Raw genomic sequence first — 16,686 nt, 5'->3', positions numbered from 1 at the left:
TTTCCAATCATTTTTAACCTAAACAATTTTCAAGCATTCTGTATTACAAAACAGAAGATGATACAATTAATGGAAGAAGTCAAAATGCTGGCATCACTTTTTTTCCACATTAATACATAAAAATGGACAACACATTAAATAAACATTTTGTTATTAACAATTAAAAATATTAACACCAAAAATCATGTATAAATTAGGAAATAAATGTACAAACTATTTCCAAAGTGCTCTTTCAAATACATTATATACACAACATTCAAGAAATTCTTAATGTAAGACATTTCAGCTCGATGTGATGTTGCTGTGTTTTAAGTGTTGTTCGTATCCTCTCAAAAGTATCATTTCAGCACTTTCAAAAACCACATAAAAGGTGTATTTCCAAGTTGGCGAACAGCAATATTGCATTCTTCTGGCTACTTGTACTATTAATATATTATAAAGAATATGGTTGTACTTCCTTTCTGTTCCTTGATATTTGAGAGTACTTATTGGTATGAAAACACCAGCAGGAAAGATGGGAGGAATAAGGACTGAATAAGAAACATGTTTTCTATTTTATCAGCAATTAAAAGTGTTAATGTATCAAGGGCAGTGCTTGCACAATATTTAAGAGTAAACTGTCTGGCTGTTCCATATAAAGACTTCTCCTTCACAGGAAAGAAAATAACGACATGTGAGGTGTTTCCTTTTCCCTGTGGTCTTAGTTTTCCAAAATAGGAAGTACCAGAATTCAAAATCCAATAAATATAGCAGTTTAGACAAAGAAAAGGAGAAAAGCCTGCAGAGGATATATTTACTCTATAGTCTAATTTTCAATTTAGTCCTGCATTAAAAAATGCTCATGAAGTAGAGCCAGCTTAGCCTTTTGCCACTGAGAAATTCGGTACTTCATTTAGCAGTTATATAAGCATTTTTAAAGTGCTTTATTCAACTTCAGCACTTTATAAGAATGTATTCAACTGGATAAAAGTGACTTTTCTTAGTTGTAGTGGCTTCTACATGCCACTATTTCTTATTTCTCAATTCTCCCTCTATAGGTTTTCTCTTACTGCTTGACCCTATTAACAACCCCTCCCCTCTCTGCATAATACGGTTGCAGAATTAAAGCTGAATTTAGTTGTTTAACTGCAAAAAGGACGGATTTTTTCTTCTCAACTACTTTTATCGAGCTACAAAATAAAAATAAAAGTAACGAGGAGCTGTAGGAACAGTCAATCAAAAAACGTGATAATATTCATGGCTATAACACTTGCTGGAAAATCTGAATGAGAGCAATGGGAGAATCAGAATTAAGAAGGATGCCAGCTACCAGCCTGGGAAGTCTGGCACAAAAATACATATGCGATTTATAAAATTTGGAGTAGCATATTTAAGACTGGAGTTCTGCCAGATGTTTTTCTTAGCTTAGTACAATATGCAGCAATATTGACATTTAGTAGGCTGACATTCCAGATCTCAAAGCTCCCTTCCATTTGTCTTTTCACGATAGAAATACTGTAGTTTACATGGATATACAAAAGGTGCCTGTAGTGATTAATGCTTTCTTGAATATATGTTTTCATCATCCTTCTCTGTCTTTTACAACAGAAACATGGACCTATGCAGATATTTTAAATTAGAAGACTTGGGTATTGAGCCCAGTAAGTATTGTGGAAATTGCAGTCAATTTTCTTTTTACCTTACAGCACGGAACTGACTACACAAGGAATGTATCCCTACCCTTACTCTAAAGGAGTAAAGATAAGAGCCACGAATTTCAGAGGCTGGCAGGTAAACTTGAATGCATCACTTAAACAGCAATCAATAACCTCCCCTAGGATACTTCCCTGGGCTGAGATATGACTAAGTGGCTTTGTATTTAACCAGACTTCAGAATAACCTGTCTGTTTTCCAGAACCGGGCAAACTGTGATCAAACGATCCTAGAGCTATTTAGAAACATCAAGGATGGCAGGGGGTAAATGAAAAGAAAAAAAAAAAAAAAAAAGCATTGTATCAACATACAGTACTATACACAGCACCAAATATCAAACCATTAAAGCATTGTCTTGTTATCAGTAGTGCACTGCTTCATATCCAGCATGAAATGAACACTGTTCACATACAGACGCTGCTTTGTGCTAAGGGGTAACCAACATATTACAATTAATCAAAACTGCCTGTACATCCAGTTCATATATACTATTGAAATGAATCTGACACAGGATCATGTTCTTTTATTGCTGGTAATTTCCATATTGTCCCTAAAAAAAAACAAAAACAAAAACACAGAAATATTTGTGTTGGAGAATCACAGAACTGCAGTGATAATACATGCAGTGAAATGGACAATTTTTTTTTTTGACTTTTGAAATATTCAAGAAAATATCACCAATGCGCTTGCATAAAATTGTCGAGCAGATTCACAAGCAGAGCTAAAACCTGCTTTTTTATAGCAGGGACTCAGACAACTTACCTGCTCATAGCCATAAGGCCTCTGTTGCTGGGCAGAGGGTCCTGTCTGGGAAGCTCTGTAGCTTCCATATTGCTGCCCCTGTCCCTGTTGGTAACTGGAATACTGTGAAGAGGCTCCTTGTGCAGGACCTGAGAAGAGAGTGAAATTAGTAAGGCTTAGCTTGCCAGGAGGATTTCTTAGGGTTAACAAAAGGGGTTCAAATATGATGATGGAGAGCACTGCCGCTGGTGACCTGAATCACTCCAAATCCCGCCGGCAATGTTAGCTGCACATTCAAAGCACTTGCACTTTTTCTTTTAGCATCAATTCCTCACCAAGTGATAATAAGGCACATAGAGGATTGCAAGAAATCTAAATGAGGGCAGAGTGATTCTAATTTTAAGATGTTATTTTTCCGTGTCAGTTGCATAAGCATTAGATGTGTAGGAAGCCTGAGAATTGATGTAGTGGCCTCTTAGCTACACTTACAGGGAAGTCACTGTGAGGCATAACATACATAAGATTTCTCCACAACATTTTCAACTCCTCAAAAGAGAACAGGATCCGGTGTGATAATACAGAACTGCATGTCATACTGCTATATTAATGTATGTTACTGTACACAGAATCCCATTTTTCTTCAATGCTGTTGGCTAGTTTTGGTAGGTGGGTGTCAAGATTGCTGAAGAAAATAGTTTACATCATATTTTAGCTTAGGAAAGGAGATGTCAGGATTAAGCATTGCGAGCACTTGCCATGTTGGTGTCAATGACAGCTCTCTTACCATATCCTTGCTGTTGTCCTGGGTAACTTTGCTGATTTGGGTATTGCTGCTGGGAATACGTTTGCTGTTGTGCAGCTCCCTGTTGGTATCCTGCCTGCTGCTGACTATACTGAGAATTTCCTAAAGAGAAAAAACAATTGAAATAGTTTGGTTATAGATGAACCAGGTGTCTCACTATACATGCTAATCATAAATAAAAAGGCAAGTCAGGAGTCTTGACATGGAACTCATAGAAAAGAACTCTTTTCAGAAACAGATGTTTGCATTTTCAATTAGTTGATTTCTCTTGTGAATTTTAGCTCTTTTGAAAGGGAAAGAGTTTGTTTATATATATGCATCACTAAACAAGCAAAGAAACCTGTTTCCAAGAGGTTTTATTTTTTACTCAAAAAGTACTCCAGAAGAACAGAACACAAAGATAAGAGCACAAGGGTGCAATAGCTGGTTCCTTAGCAAGCCCTCCCACAGTATTTTCTTCAAGATAATAATAATGTTTATCTATACACTCCAAAAAGACCAAACATTTAGTTGCTACTGGTATTTCTAAAAACATCTAAGAAGGAAATTCCATTTACAGTATCCTGAAACAACAAAATGTCTCCTACCTCCTTCATAGTAGTGCTGTGTCGAGTCATCGAATGACCTGTCATAGCTCTGCTCAGTATAGGATGACTGCTGATAGGCATAATCACCATGTCCTGCAAGAAAAACATGAAATTGCAAAGATTTACTTAATACATTGTTAATATAATTATATATAATGTTGAATAGAAATACTGAAAAAGTTGCTTATACACGAAGATGAGGAAATAGAGACCCCCTCAGATATGAGGTTGAGTATGACATGAGCATATACACAGCCTCATGTATTAGTATTTTCTAGCACTTAAATTGGAAATGATCCCTATGGATCTGCCACATCCTTCCACGGGCCAGTCATGCTATTCTACACGTCAGCAGTACCACAGAGGAGTTACCGTCCGGATAGTATTGCTGATTCATAGGTTCCGAGGAGCCTTGTCCATGGCTGTACTGCTCGCTGTAATACTCCTCCTGGCCCATGTACTGCTGCGAGGAACCTGCAAGGCAAAGACAAGCGAGTGCCTCTGAGCCTATGCCCTCTCCAGGGATGTTGGTACTGTCCAAATATTTATGCAGAAAAATGACATGGGGATGAGTAAAAACATTACGTATGTTGAGAACTGTTTCGAAGATGGTTTGCTCACTAGAAAAAGGAAGCAAGTTCAAATTCTCAGAAAGAGAAGCTGGCAGGAATTGAAATTATGCAACTGGCAGTAGCATGTCCTAAAACCACTCAGTTATATAGCAATATCAAAAGCACTGGCTATATTTCATTTACTAATCTGAGTTACTGAAAAGCACAGGAATTTATACCATGCTTATTAATACAGTAGGAATTAAATATATTTGTACTTATATATTTATTAACATGTTTATTAATTTTTTTCTTGGCAAAATTCAATTTATATTAGAACCAATCTAGTAGTTTTACTGCTTTATCGAGCTCTTTTTTCCAAAGAGGTTTAGAGCACAGTAGTTTTCCTTTGGTGTTTTCCTTGTCTTGGATGATTTTTTTATACTAATTGCTGGCAAACTGATATCTTGTTTGTGGAAAAGCCTTCCTTGTTAACTCTGCCAACTGATCCACTGCTACTTGAAGAACTGTGCCATGTTATGACTGATTCACTGCTATCTGAAGTAAATCAGAATATTCCCAGTGGCCTCATCAAGCTGTCTATCAAATTGCTCATCCTTTTCTTTAGTGGTATATAATCCCAGTTAAGCGGAATTATTTCTGCAACATTGAAATAAATAAACAAACAGAGTAAAATTCTTCCGATTGCCTTTGTATTCTCGCCATTGGAGATTTCCTCCCTTCCCAACTGGGATTCCCTATTCAAATTAAATGATGTGGAAATCTTGCTGATTTATCTACCCCGCAGGAATGACTGAATCTCATCGACCCAACGAGAGGTCCTACCTTGCTGCGAAGCTCTGTACGGGCCCATGGGGCGCTGACCCATCATGCTGTTGCCCTGGTTGCTCTGGCTCATCATGGCAATCGAGGACTGTCCCTGGTAGTGCTGGCTCCCTCCTTGTGCCGAGTTGTAGTGGGACGTCGCTGCTTGCTGGTGCATCATGGAGACTATAATGTACATGTAAAAAATACTGTTATCTAAAACAAGGTGACAGTTTTCTCCCTAGTCTCTTTGGAAGCAAGTGAAAACCTTCCACAAACTTGCATCCTGATCATTCTGTGAATTTTCCACAGGGGGAGATGTTTTCCTACTACATATACTTAACTCTTCTGCACTGTAATCCAAAAAGGATGTTATTACACTGTCAGTTCTTGCCATTTGTTTTAGTCAGACATTTATCTAAAAAATACACATAACCTTAATTATTATTAGATTATTTAAAAGAATGTAATCATTATTATAGTAGAATTAAAGTAGAATTAAAGAATAGAGTAGAAAGAAATAAGAACTGATATTTGTTCCTCTCTACCTCCTGCCTCATTTATTGCTTCTGTTCTTCACTAATCAACTCTTTCTTCTTCTTCTTCCATCTTATTATACACCTGCTGATAGTTAAAAATAAACAGACATTTTAGGATGCATTTGCTCCCTGAATTTCACATCGTCTGAAAGAATTCTTAAGCTTTGGTATCCCATTCAACACAGTAACAATCACTTTTACAAGTCAGGGATTCATTCTGAGTTGCCTGCTACTCTCTTTATGCCCTTCAAGCAGTGTAAAGTATCAGGAATATAATAAGACTAGGGTAGTAACGCACAAACAATAAATGTGTAATATTCTTTGTCTGGCAGGCTCTTTCAGCAAGGATAAGGGTGCTTTGCCAATTCCTCCCACAGCTGTGGGATTTGCTGGCCGGGGCTGTAACAAGGTGCTGTTGCACTTGCGGCTAAACCTGTTCTCCACAACTCACTGCTAACCAGACCAAGCTGATGTAAGTTAAAGCAAGTTTGAAACCCTCCTGACTTACACCGGTGCCTGACACCTTGAAACGCAAAGAAGTCTTAGAATCACAGAACCATTATGGTTGGAAAAGACCTTCTAGATCATTGAGTCCAACCGTAATTAAACTGTCTTAAGGCTGTCTTTTCCTCTTGGGTGCTCGTCCCTGTCTACAGAAAATATTTACAGAACACATTCATGTGTGGTACACCTCTGAGGTCACTGGAAAGGCATGTTGGCCCAGAAGGAGGAAGAGGGAATTTACCTGGATTAGACTGCATGTTGATGTTTGTTCGAGACACATAATTGCCTATTGACCCCTGGCCTTGCATTGGCACATTCTGAGATGCAGGCACTGTATGGCTATAACCAGGCCCAGTTCCATGACTGCTGACAGTCATACTCAGAGAGGTTGTGGGCATAGTGTTCTGGCCTGACTGCTGCATAGACACGTGATTAGGACCTAGAAAAATTAAAGAGAGCAACAAGAAAATCTGTGCTATTATTGGCAATGTACAGTGAGCATTAAAGCCCTCATAGCCTTCTTTAAATGACTTATGATAAGGCAAACAACAAAAAAAATCCTCATTATTAAAATTTCCTGTTATCTACAGACAGATCAAACCAGCCTCCTGCAAAGCTAGAGTGATGCTCCTGGTCCTGGCTGCCGAACCCAGGCTAGACAGAGCTGCAGACAGGAGATGAGCAGCAATGACATGCAACCAGGTCTTCCCAGGCTGTCACAGCTCCTGCAGGCAGCAGAATTAACAAACGCCAGTGGCTTGAAATACTCCAAAAATACATGGACTCTGGAAGCATCCGAGCCCTTCGAAACTTGTGCTTTCCCTCCCCTTGTGCAGGAGGTTATCGATTCCCCTTGTCCCTTCGCACCAGTGGTGATGAGGGGCAGACACAGTCGTGGCCAACAACCACTTTGTACATTGCTGCACGTGCAGCTCCGTCGTAACCAACACGTTTTCTCCTCACCTGGTGCTTAGGAAGCACCAAGGGACACTCCTCAGAGCACAAGCCGCTCTCTCCCTTTCCTCAAAGTTGACTGTCCTCAGACTTTGTAAAGTCTGTAAAGTCAAAGTCCTCAGACTTTGTAAAGATAAATTTTCCAAGTCACAGTAATAATCCCTGTCAGTATCGTACTGCTTTTCTACATATAATACTAGTGAATATACTGCTTTTTCACTGCATACAACCAAGCTGCTCCAATTGCATTACAGGATTGCCTTATCATCCTGTTTACCTACTGGTATGCTTTTTTTAAGTGCTTATTTTAAGCATTTATTTTTTAAGCATTTATTTTATTTTTTTTAAGTTCTATCACTGTGGAATACTAAAATTGGGGGCAGTCTGTTCTTTTTTTTTGGCTGCTTGCTGCTATAAATACTTGTGAATAAGTCGTGATGAGTTGTTTGTTTTTACTGTGCATCATTTCATGGTTTGTTTTAAGTTAATTTGGGATGGGAGACATGAAGAATCCCCAAAGGAGAAAGAATTATGCTTAGATAATGATATTTAAATTCACAGTTATTGAGCATATCTACAGCCTCTGAAAAATGTGTCTAGTTTTGTTAGCAGAAACATCATTAATTACTCTTAACGGTATTTATAAACTTCAAAATGATAAAATTTGCTGTAGATTATTATATTTTCCTGTGTTGGAGAGAAGCAGGCAGCATTTTCAGTAACAAATAACAGAGCTAGTTCTATTCAAATTACTGGAACCAGGTCAATATATTGCTACAGAAATCAAGTTCCATGTTTTGCCACAATTTTCTACTTTTGCAGTACAACACAGGCCAACGTGGGGTTTGAATGCAGTCTGTGATCATTCTGAGACACAGAGATAATTCTTACAGTTAAGTTGGTATTGGCAAATCTTGCACTATTTTCAGGGAAAAACTTAAGCAGCTCAGCTTTCTTCAAAACAAAAAATGACTTGAGTAATTTGTGGTTGCAAAAAAAATATAAAAGCATAGCCAAAAGTATTTAAATAAAAGCACTAAAACAAAAAGCTGAACACAAAGCATTGAACTTTTTAAAAACTTTCATGAAGCTAGGAAAGTCATGGCTTTTTTGGAAAGGCTTCATTCATAATTTCTGAACAGTTGAGACTCCCAGTGGGTCTCGATTCTGTTTGGACCCAGCTCAGCTCACTGGTTTCAATCTAATGGTTTTGGCCTGCTAAGGAATGAAGAACCACTGCCATATGGCTGATGAATTACTTGAAAACTTCTTTTTTCTTTTTCTAATTGCTCCCATCAACAGAATTATCATTACAGCAGCTCATCTAGCTCATCTAATCATCATGCATGGAGTTACCTAGTTACTGTCTCTGCAGGTGATTCCTGTAAAGTCCTGCCTGGGGACAACAGCTTCCACATGTCCTGCCTCACCCCTCCCTCTTTTGCAATGCTCTTCCTGTCCATTACAGACTTTCATTTCTATTGCCACTAGATTAATTCTGGAGCAAGTACTGGAACCCCTATTATCAGAGTTGCTTGTGTGCATTTATTCCTAAATATATTTAGCATTATTATAATAGCATTATTCCCAGATAATGCTTCTGTGCATTATTTACTGCACTGCAGCAAATAATATGGTCCAATAATTGTTGATCTATGGGAAATAATTTCTCAACGTATATCCACACATCAAAAAAAAAGAAAAGGTGTCCTATGCACAGACACTACACGGACCCTGGCCGGGCTGTTCCTGCTCTGCGACGACTTTCGCCTCCCAAACTGTCAGGCTGGCTCTTTTCATCAGCCCTCAGTTAATGTAAAGCAATGGGGGTGGCAGAGAACAAGAAGAAACAGCTACAATAGCAATGAAAGTGTAGATCTGAGTAACACAAAACGTGTTTTTGATGGATTTCTAATAATGTTTATACTAGGTAATAAAAATCTTCCAGAAGGTACTGATAAATTTAGTAAGTTCACTTTACAAGCTGTAACTGTTTAAAGTAGCTATCTCATCCATCAGTTTTAAAGGTACTATCAGCTTGACCACAAACAGATTTTTTAAAAGTCAGAAGTAATTTCATGGCTTGCATCTACTCTCAAGTCCCCCTGCCAAGGTTTGTGATTTTACAGTCAGATATTTCTATTTATAGAAACTGTTTTTCTTTCTCTGTCACTTCGGGAAAGACCCACAGAAACAAATGAACAAAAAAGACTAAATAACTATGAAGTACAAACTCAACAACAGCGAAATCATACTATAAAATATAGAGAGTGAAAAAATAAAAATCCTTTTCTTTTTCAGATAGTTTCTTTTTAGTTATAAAAACAAAGGAAACAAAATGACCAAGATATATTTTTATCATATATATATGAAATGTCAGTGCAAACCGTCTGGCTATACATGGCTATATGACACAATCTCTGCAAGCCAAAGGACAATGGCTGTAATCTTGGCAAGGACAAAGGCTGATTTAACTCTCTTTTTAAAAAGGCATTTGACCTGGGAGGTCTTTGCAATCTATAGGCTTGGTTCTGCAGCTAGTTGTGCAAATTCTGCTTCACCCTGGCCAACCCAACCCACCTTCAAGGGAAAAATAGTATATGGTATGTGATTTTTCTTATGAAAACCTTGAAGGCATCTTTAATTGTTGATTTTCATTACTTTTTCTTTTTTTTTTTAATTTTCCATCTAGAAACGAATTAAGCAGACTGGCTTCCTTGCAGAACCCAACATCGTTATTGACTGTAGCCATTTTGTGATGATTTCAGCATGTGCCTGAACCCCCCCACGCCGCAAAGGTGAGTTAGAAGAGGTCTCCTACGGCTCCGTAAGTATATTCGGCATTAATGATTTTGTTGCCAGGCAACAGCAAAGCAGCACAAAGGGGACCGGCGCTCACCATTGCTAATCTGACTCTGCATGAGGGAGGAAGGAGGAAGGCCCGTCCCAATTGCATCACTGAGATTGCTCTGTGAATGGAGAGATTGGTTGGACGCGCTCTGAGTCATTCCTCCCGGGCCCAAGTTTATGTTTTGCGTTGGTGGCTGCAAATAACAAGGAGGAGAAGCAAATTTTTGGTTAGGTTTTAATTAGAAAAATAATAATCCCCCAATTAGCCTGACTATGAATAAAAGCTGCCTCAACTAAATCTGCGCTTCCTTCGCTTTGGGGGCTTGCTTACGTAAAGCTGGCTTCATGTGAGTACTATGTGTGCGTGACATTCAGCGTGACACAGGGAAGGCAGCAGGCAGCACAATGAACACCTCAAAATTGTGCTTATTATAGCCAGCCTCTGTGCTCATTTTCCTCTGCTTAAACGAGTTTCATTTTGTGCTGTTTGAGTCTAGCTGCAGAGAGGGTATGCCTCTCAGATGAGAGCAAAGACTATGCATACACAGAAAGGTGTTCACAAATTGACCTTGGACAAGTGTTAGGCTATTCTGCATCCTGTGTTACATGCGATCATTTCAAAATCAGTCCATTTAGCAAGAACAACATTTAAAGACAAACTAATGCCCAGATGCTGAATCAAAATTTTGATATAAAGCACAGTCATTTTTTCCTGAGTAAAGCATACAGTAAGAATAACAAATCTGGAAAAAGGGGTCCTGTCCAGACCTGTACAATTGTAGCATTTACAGTATACAGGCTTTGATCTACAGAGGAGAGAGATTAGGACAAATACCCCACTGTATAGGTTTTAAACACAGTAAAAGTAGTATTTCATTTCTTTAGTGACCTACTGAATACTTGAAAACTTTTCTTAGAAAAATACTGAGAAATCATTTGTTGACAGAGATCAAATCAGTAACAGTATCAAAGAACATTTCCCTTTGACATAATAAATATATCTGACAGGACCACTGGTACTTACAGCAGGAAGCAAGGACTGCATATTCTGGTTAGAATCTGCTATTGTTGCCAAGTAAACCAGGTTTCTGTGCAAGATCTGTTGGTATCTACAGAATAAGGAGTAAAGCTTATTCGGAAGGAGTAAACAATACGGAAAATTCCAAACCTATCTTTTTTGGTACCTACCAATGACTAGTCAGGTTATATTTAGCCCACTCTGTACCTATCATAATAGTAATATTAATGACCTATTTACGTGCTGTCCTGGTTTTCATGAAGGATCAGTGTGTTCCACACCTGTTTCACACATGGGTAAACTCGTGGGAGAAGCTGGAGGTAAAGTAAATACTTCTTCGGAATCATTTTGAATGAACTGTGAAGCTGGGACTCCAGAGTTCGAGTGCCCAGGCCCAGTCAGCTGCTTTAAATTAGCCACAGTTTTTTTCCTCTGTTTAACCAGGGCTCTAATAGTAATTAACTTCCAAAAGTCTGAAAACCAAAACCTGTTTCCCCTGCCAGCAAGCTCGGAAGAACAGGGTTTTTTCAAGAGTGCTTTAACTGGAGTGTTTACTCAAGCGAGTACCACAAGAACCATTTGTGCTTCTTCACAGTTCTCAAACCAGAGGGCACCCAAAACAACCCAATAGTTGTGCCATTGAGCAAAGGGAAGAGTCAGCTTTCGGAAGCAGGGAGAGTTCCAAGAGGGCAAAATAACATGCTTTTTTACAGAGATTTTTCCTTTGATAAGGAGGAAAAAAAAAAAAAAAAAAAGGAAAAGAAAAGTGGGTGGGAAGGGGGAAGAGTGGCCAGAATGAAGCCAGAATGGTGACTTGAGTAAGAGAAAAGGATGGAATTTAGAAGTTTTCTCAGAAATGCATGCACCTCCTGTAATATTACCTTATTTTCAGAAGCATTCAATGACCTTTATTGCTAAAAGTCTTCAATGGATAAATTTCCAAACAGACAGCAAATACATTACTAAATAAAATCTCATGTGATGCACTTATCTAGAGCTGAATCATAAACTCATAAACTCGCTGGGCAAATGTTTCTCTCTTTTTTTTTTTAGACCCTTCCTTTGAAAGTACCACTGTCTAGCTTTGCCCCCATAACTTGACCTCTTATGGGAGACCCTGTCCAATCTTCCTGATTCAACCCATGATGTTTATAAAAGCATTTGTTTTTAAACAGGGAAACAGAGAAATAAACTGGTAAGTCTACACATATTGTTTTAGCCATAGATGATAACATTGCTGATCCTGAATATTTAATTTCTTTCTGATGAAACTGTTACAATTTTGTACCTGATTCTGCTCATACATAATGAGTCCTCACAGAATAAGTAGTCCAATAACCCCAATTTCATAATTCTAAGTATTTTCAGAAATGATCTGTTAAAAGTATTCTAAACACTTCAAACTGCAAGGCATGCATCGTCACGTTGGGACCATAGTCTCTCTTTCTAATGCAACACGCTTTTTTGCACACATTTCTTAAGAATACCCTCAAGAGGAAAACACCTCTCATGCGCTGTTTAACTCACCTGGATATGACATTAACAAATCCAATCTAATTCTGAAGTCCAATCAGCCTTAAAAGCTGGTCAGAAACCTCTGATGAGGTGATCTCAGAGAGTTCCATGTAAGCTAAGGCATGCTGTAATTCTATTTACACCTGGTTTATAAAACACAACTTCAAGGTGGTTTAATCCAAAGTGTTTAGGAAGAATTGAGTCCTTAAAATGACATGGAAGAAAACATTCCACAGTCATAATTTTGTATTTTTCACCAACTAGCTTCTCTACTTTCAGGCTAGCCCATGTACCTAACCCTGATATTTACCTGCAGTTAATATCAGTGAGAGTTCTCGCTACAGAACCAGTCAGAATGAAATGAAATTGAAGTTCAAATTGTGCTGTATTTCAGTGTTTTTTTTTTTATCAATAATAGTCTCTTACATTCCAGAAATGTTCCTCTAAGGAGGGATACTGCAGGGATAAACTATCGTAAGCCTTTAATTTTACTTTATTCAAAACTGTTGGTATTTTCAGCTTTGTTTTTGATTTTAAGAAAGGTTGCTTTACAAACCATTCAGATTTCTTTTAATTTTCCTGTACTTTTTCCTTTGCTTTTATGAACTCCTTTTTTTTTTGAGTGACACTACTCAAAAATGCCAAAGATAATAAAGAAAACTGAGAGAAAAAAAACCTCTCAGTTCCCAATAACAATATATACTTCATATAATATTTAACTTAATTCAAATGAATCTAAAAAAGAATAGTCAAATGTTTTTCAAAAAAAAAAACAATGAACAGAACTGTTGTACTCAATACTATTCTTGATAAAAAAGCATACAAAAAACTCTACCATATCCCAAAACTCATAATACTCACTGAGTACATTCTGCAGTTTTCCCCTTGCTCTGATAATCCATAATACATTGTATTAGGTGGTGATTCTCATCTAGCATCTGCAAAAAAGAAATGTGATCATAATGGTTAGTATGACAAGCAAATTAAAGTTCATTGGTAAAAAACAGATTCAAGTTCTACCTTTTCTTGCCGTTTTGCCGGAGCAGATTCCCTTAGTTTATTTCTGGACTTTCTCTGTATATGCACATGGTAAATGATGCAGTTGAAGAGCTGGAAGTTTTGTTTTGTTCATGTATCTTTGATCACAAGTATATTTGTTATTTATCTTTTATGTACTTTTAGAACCGGGGGCTATGCCTTTTAAAAATATTTCCACTCTGTCCTACAGGTGACCAGAATATAAACTTACATAATGCTATTTGTCATCAATCACTTTGCTATAGTTTGGTATAAAAGGTTTTTAGCTGGAACAGTTTTGGAAACACTCTAATTCCTAGGTGCTAGACAGAAATTCATACAGGTAAATTACATGAGATGAATTTGGTCCCAGTAGTTCGGGAGAAAATGCATTCTCAGCTTAGATTGCACCAGTCCTGAGATGCAGAACATGATGTTACAACCATTAACAGACAGCTGTGTTTAAATGTTAACTTTTTACTGAAACTGGAAACTTTTCCTTACTTTCTTCTGTCTGTTGTCCTCAAAGACAAGAAACATCTGTGACAATTGTAAACCCAACATTTTATAACAATATCTCATAAACCTGCTTCATGAGTATTGGGAGCAGGCTGACTGTCTTCTAATTCCAGAAAATTCTGACCTGATACAGTATCTGACATACAGTAATTTTCAAAGTTGTCAGCTCAGGTGTAACTGTGGTGATGAGACATGTTTAAAATGAACTGAGTCCAGACACTCCACCTTTCCTGAACTTAAATCTCCCCCATTTTCAGATTTGACAGTGAGACATTTACCCCAAGACCCCAGTCTCGGAGAGTCATGTACATTGAACGTGCACATGCCCCAGCCCTAGACCTCAGTGCCTTTGCACACACATTCCTGCACCTTTGCTCAATCGAGTTGGCCTCAGAGCAGCCTCCAAAGAGCACCGGAAGAGCAGGACTTGTGTGTAGGGACTCCAAGACTTCTGGACTCCAAGAAGACGGATAATTCCTAAGGCAGATGGACTTCACTTAGGGGCTGACAGCCTCCCACTCCTTCTGCCTTGACCTCTGTAGCGTTTTTCCATCTTTTTGTGCAGCTATTCAGTGGGCAAAGCAGACAGTGTGGTGCTAAGCAGCCCACTACAACACTGAAAGTGTTTCAAACGCAGCTTATTAAAGCTTATTAAACGCCGCTTCTACAGTTACCTGAAGAACATTTTTTGCTAAGGGAAAAAAAAAAAAAAAAAAGGAATAAGGAATAATCCTGATATCCTGACATTTACTATGAAAAAAGAACTGGTTTCTAATCTCCTTTACATAGGAGAAATGGAAAAGTTAACTTGATAAATAGTCCTAAAGTAACATACCAGCATATGTTCTTGAGACAAGAAATGCTTTTACATGTTATTTGTAAAGAAGAAAGCAACACTTCCAAGCTTCAATAAAGTTCATCAATATAAAAAAAGAAAGCAAGCTGCCCTTTAGGGATACTTTACATAAGTAGTTCCATAGTACAAACTATCTGAACTATGAAATTCCCTCCTAACTCCCCAAAACTCTGGCTAAACAAAGCGGCTAAGAAAAACTTAGCCACTAATTCTGAAATATTTTAGCATTCAAAATCAGCTGGGTCAGAATACTACATGGGCTGCAAGATCTATACAAAATGGGATTAGTTTCCAAACAGTCTCTGGAGATTTAAGTCATACTCCTAAATCTCACTTGTGGCAGTTTGTTCTGCCTTAATCTCTGCTCTGTAACTGCCTTCCATTGAGATTTGCTCATTTTTTTTTTCCTCATAAATTGGCAGCAAGTAACAGTTTGACAGCAAAATGTACCCATGATGGGTTAGTTACCTGCAGGGTTGGCAAAGAGTCTTTCACTGGTCATCATTTACCAATGGGCCATACTACAATATATATGCATTACTCTCATCATATTATACAAAATGCATAAAGAAAATAGTTATATTGTGTAGAACACAATAACAAAAAACAGAGGATAAGCACAGATGCCATAGTGGTCACAGTAAAGCATGCATGTTCTTTATTGACATTTCCAGCCTCTTTCATTATTTACAGTTACAGTCTGCAGAAGGGAAGGGGTGCTGGGCTCGTGTAGATGTTCCCTGCTGTCAATCCTAGGAAATAGGATAACAATAACTTCCAAACTAGACAGCCTTTCCCTTGGCCTCCATATGAAGCCCATGTGGAAAGCCAGCGTGCAATGCAAATCTTTAAGAACCTGTATCTTTAAACAAATGCATTACATATAATAATAATTATAGCATATGAAGCATAGCAGTGATGGGTGCTCCCTCTGTCTTCTAACAGATTGCCATTCTGCACCCAAATACAAAAGAACCCCCTTGCGAATTCAGTATTCCATTTCATTCTTTCCAGTGTATTTATTTTCCAGCCAGGAGCTGACACGCCGTGCAAAATTAAAAACAGGCTGTGCAAATTCCATTGCGATTTTGCAAATTTCATTGCAATTCTGCAAATTCCACCGCAATCCTGCAAATTCCGTTGCCATTTCCCGGTGCATTAGAGGCGGTATCTCCCCCCCTCGCAAGGTGCCCGTCTCCTGCTCGCTCCTCGCGGCGACCCCGGCAGCTCCGCTTTGTTCCTGCTCCTCCTCCTTCCCCCCTCGCTCTCGGGCTCTCCAGCTCCCGGATTCGCGGCTCCTCGCGAGCCCCTCGCACACGAGCTCGTCCCGCGGCCAGCGGGCGCGGAGCACACGGCGCCCGTACAAAAACATGCTCTTTACCTTCTGGATAGTTTGCTGCGTGACCTCCCCTTTGCCTCTTGGGCGAGCAGAAGCAAAGGCAACCGACATGCTGGGGCTTTTTTTTTTTAACCTTTTTTTTTTTTTTTCTCTCTCTCCCTTATTTTATGTATCCCGCCCCCCCCTTATGTGGCTCTGCTACCCCGCTCGCGGGCGCTAATAATATTGTTATTATTGCGGGGCGGCGCCGAGGGGAGCCCGCGCCGATGGTTCGCTCCGCTCCGCGCCGCGCCGCGCCGCCAGCCATGGGCGCCGCGCGCGCGCCCGCGCCGCCCCTTCGCGCGCGCGCCCCCCTTCGCGCGCGCCCCCGCGCGAGC

General features: G+C 39.0%; 1 protein-coding gene across 2 annotated transcripts; it reads right to left on the bottom strand.

The window, feature by feature from the left end:
* Positions 1–2,002: 2,002 nt before the first annotated feature.
* On the bottom strand, positions 2,003–16,639 carry SS18L1 (SS18L1 subunit of BAF chromatin remodeling complex). 2 transcript variants are annotated; one of them, XM_010221441.2, is made up of 11 exons: positions 16,352–16,639; positions 13,440–13,516; positions 11,070–11,154; positions 10,095–10,239; positions 6,483–6,680; positions 5,220–5,384; positions 4,195–4,296; positions 3,823–3,915; positions 3,218–3,337; positions 2,455–2,582; positions 2,003–2,242 (listed from the first exon to the last, which is right to left on the bottom strand). In XM_010221441.2, the coding sequence occupies exons 1-11, from the start codon at positions 16,418–16,420 to the stop codon at positions 2,216–2,218; spliced, it is 1,209 nt and encodes a 402-aa protein (XP_010219743.1). In that variant the 5' UTR covers positions 16,421–16,639; the 3' UTR covers positions 2,003–2,215. The 2 variants fall into 2 exon arrangements, with proteins under 2 accessions (XP_010219743.1, XP_010219744.1); XM_010221442.2 differs by lacking the exon at positions 6,483–6,680.
* Positions 16,640–16,686: the final 47 nt, after the last annotated feature.

Source organism: Tinamus guttatus, unplaced genomic scaffold (genome assembly GCF_059628265.1).
Source record: "Tinamus guttatus ecotype Peru unplaced genomic scaffold, ASM5962826v1 Tinamus_guttatus_pri_ptg000027l, whole genome shotgun sequence".
Lineage (NCBI taxonomy): Eukaryota > Metazoa > Chordata > Aves > Tinamiformes > Tinamidae > Tinamus > Tinamus guttatus.
This window is presented reverse-complemented; position numbering and strand designations above follow the sequence as displayed.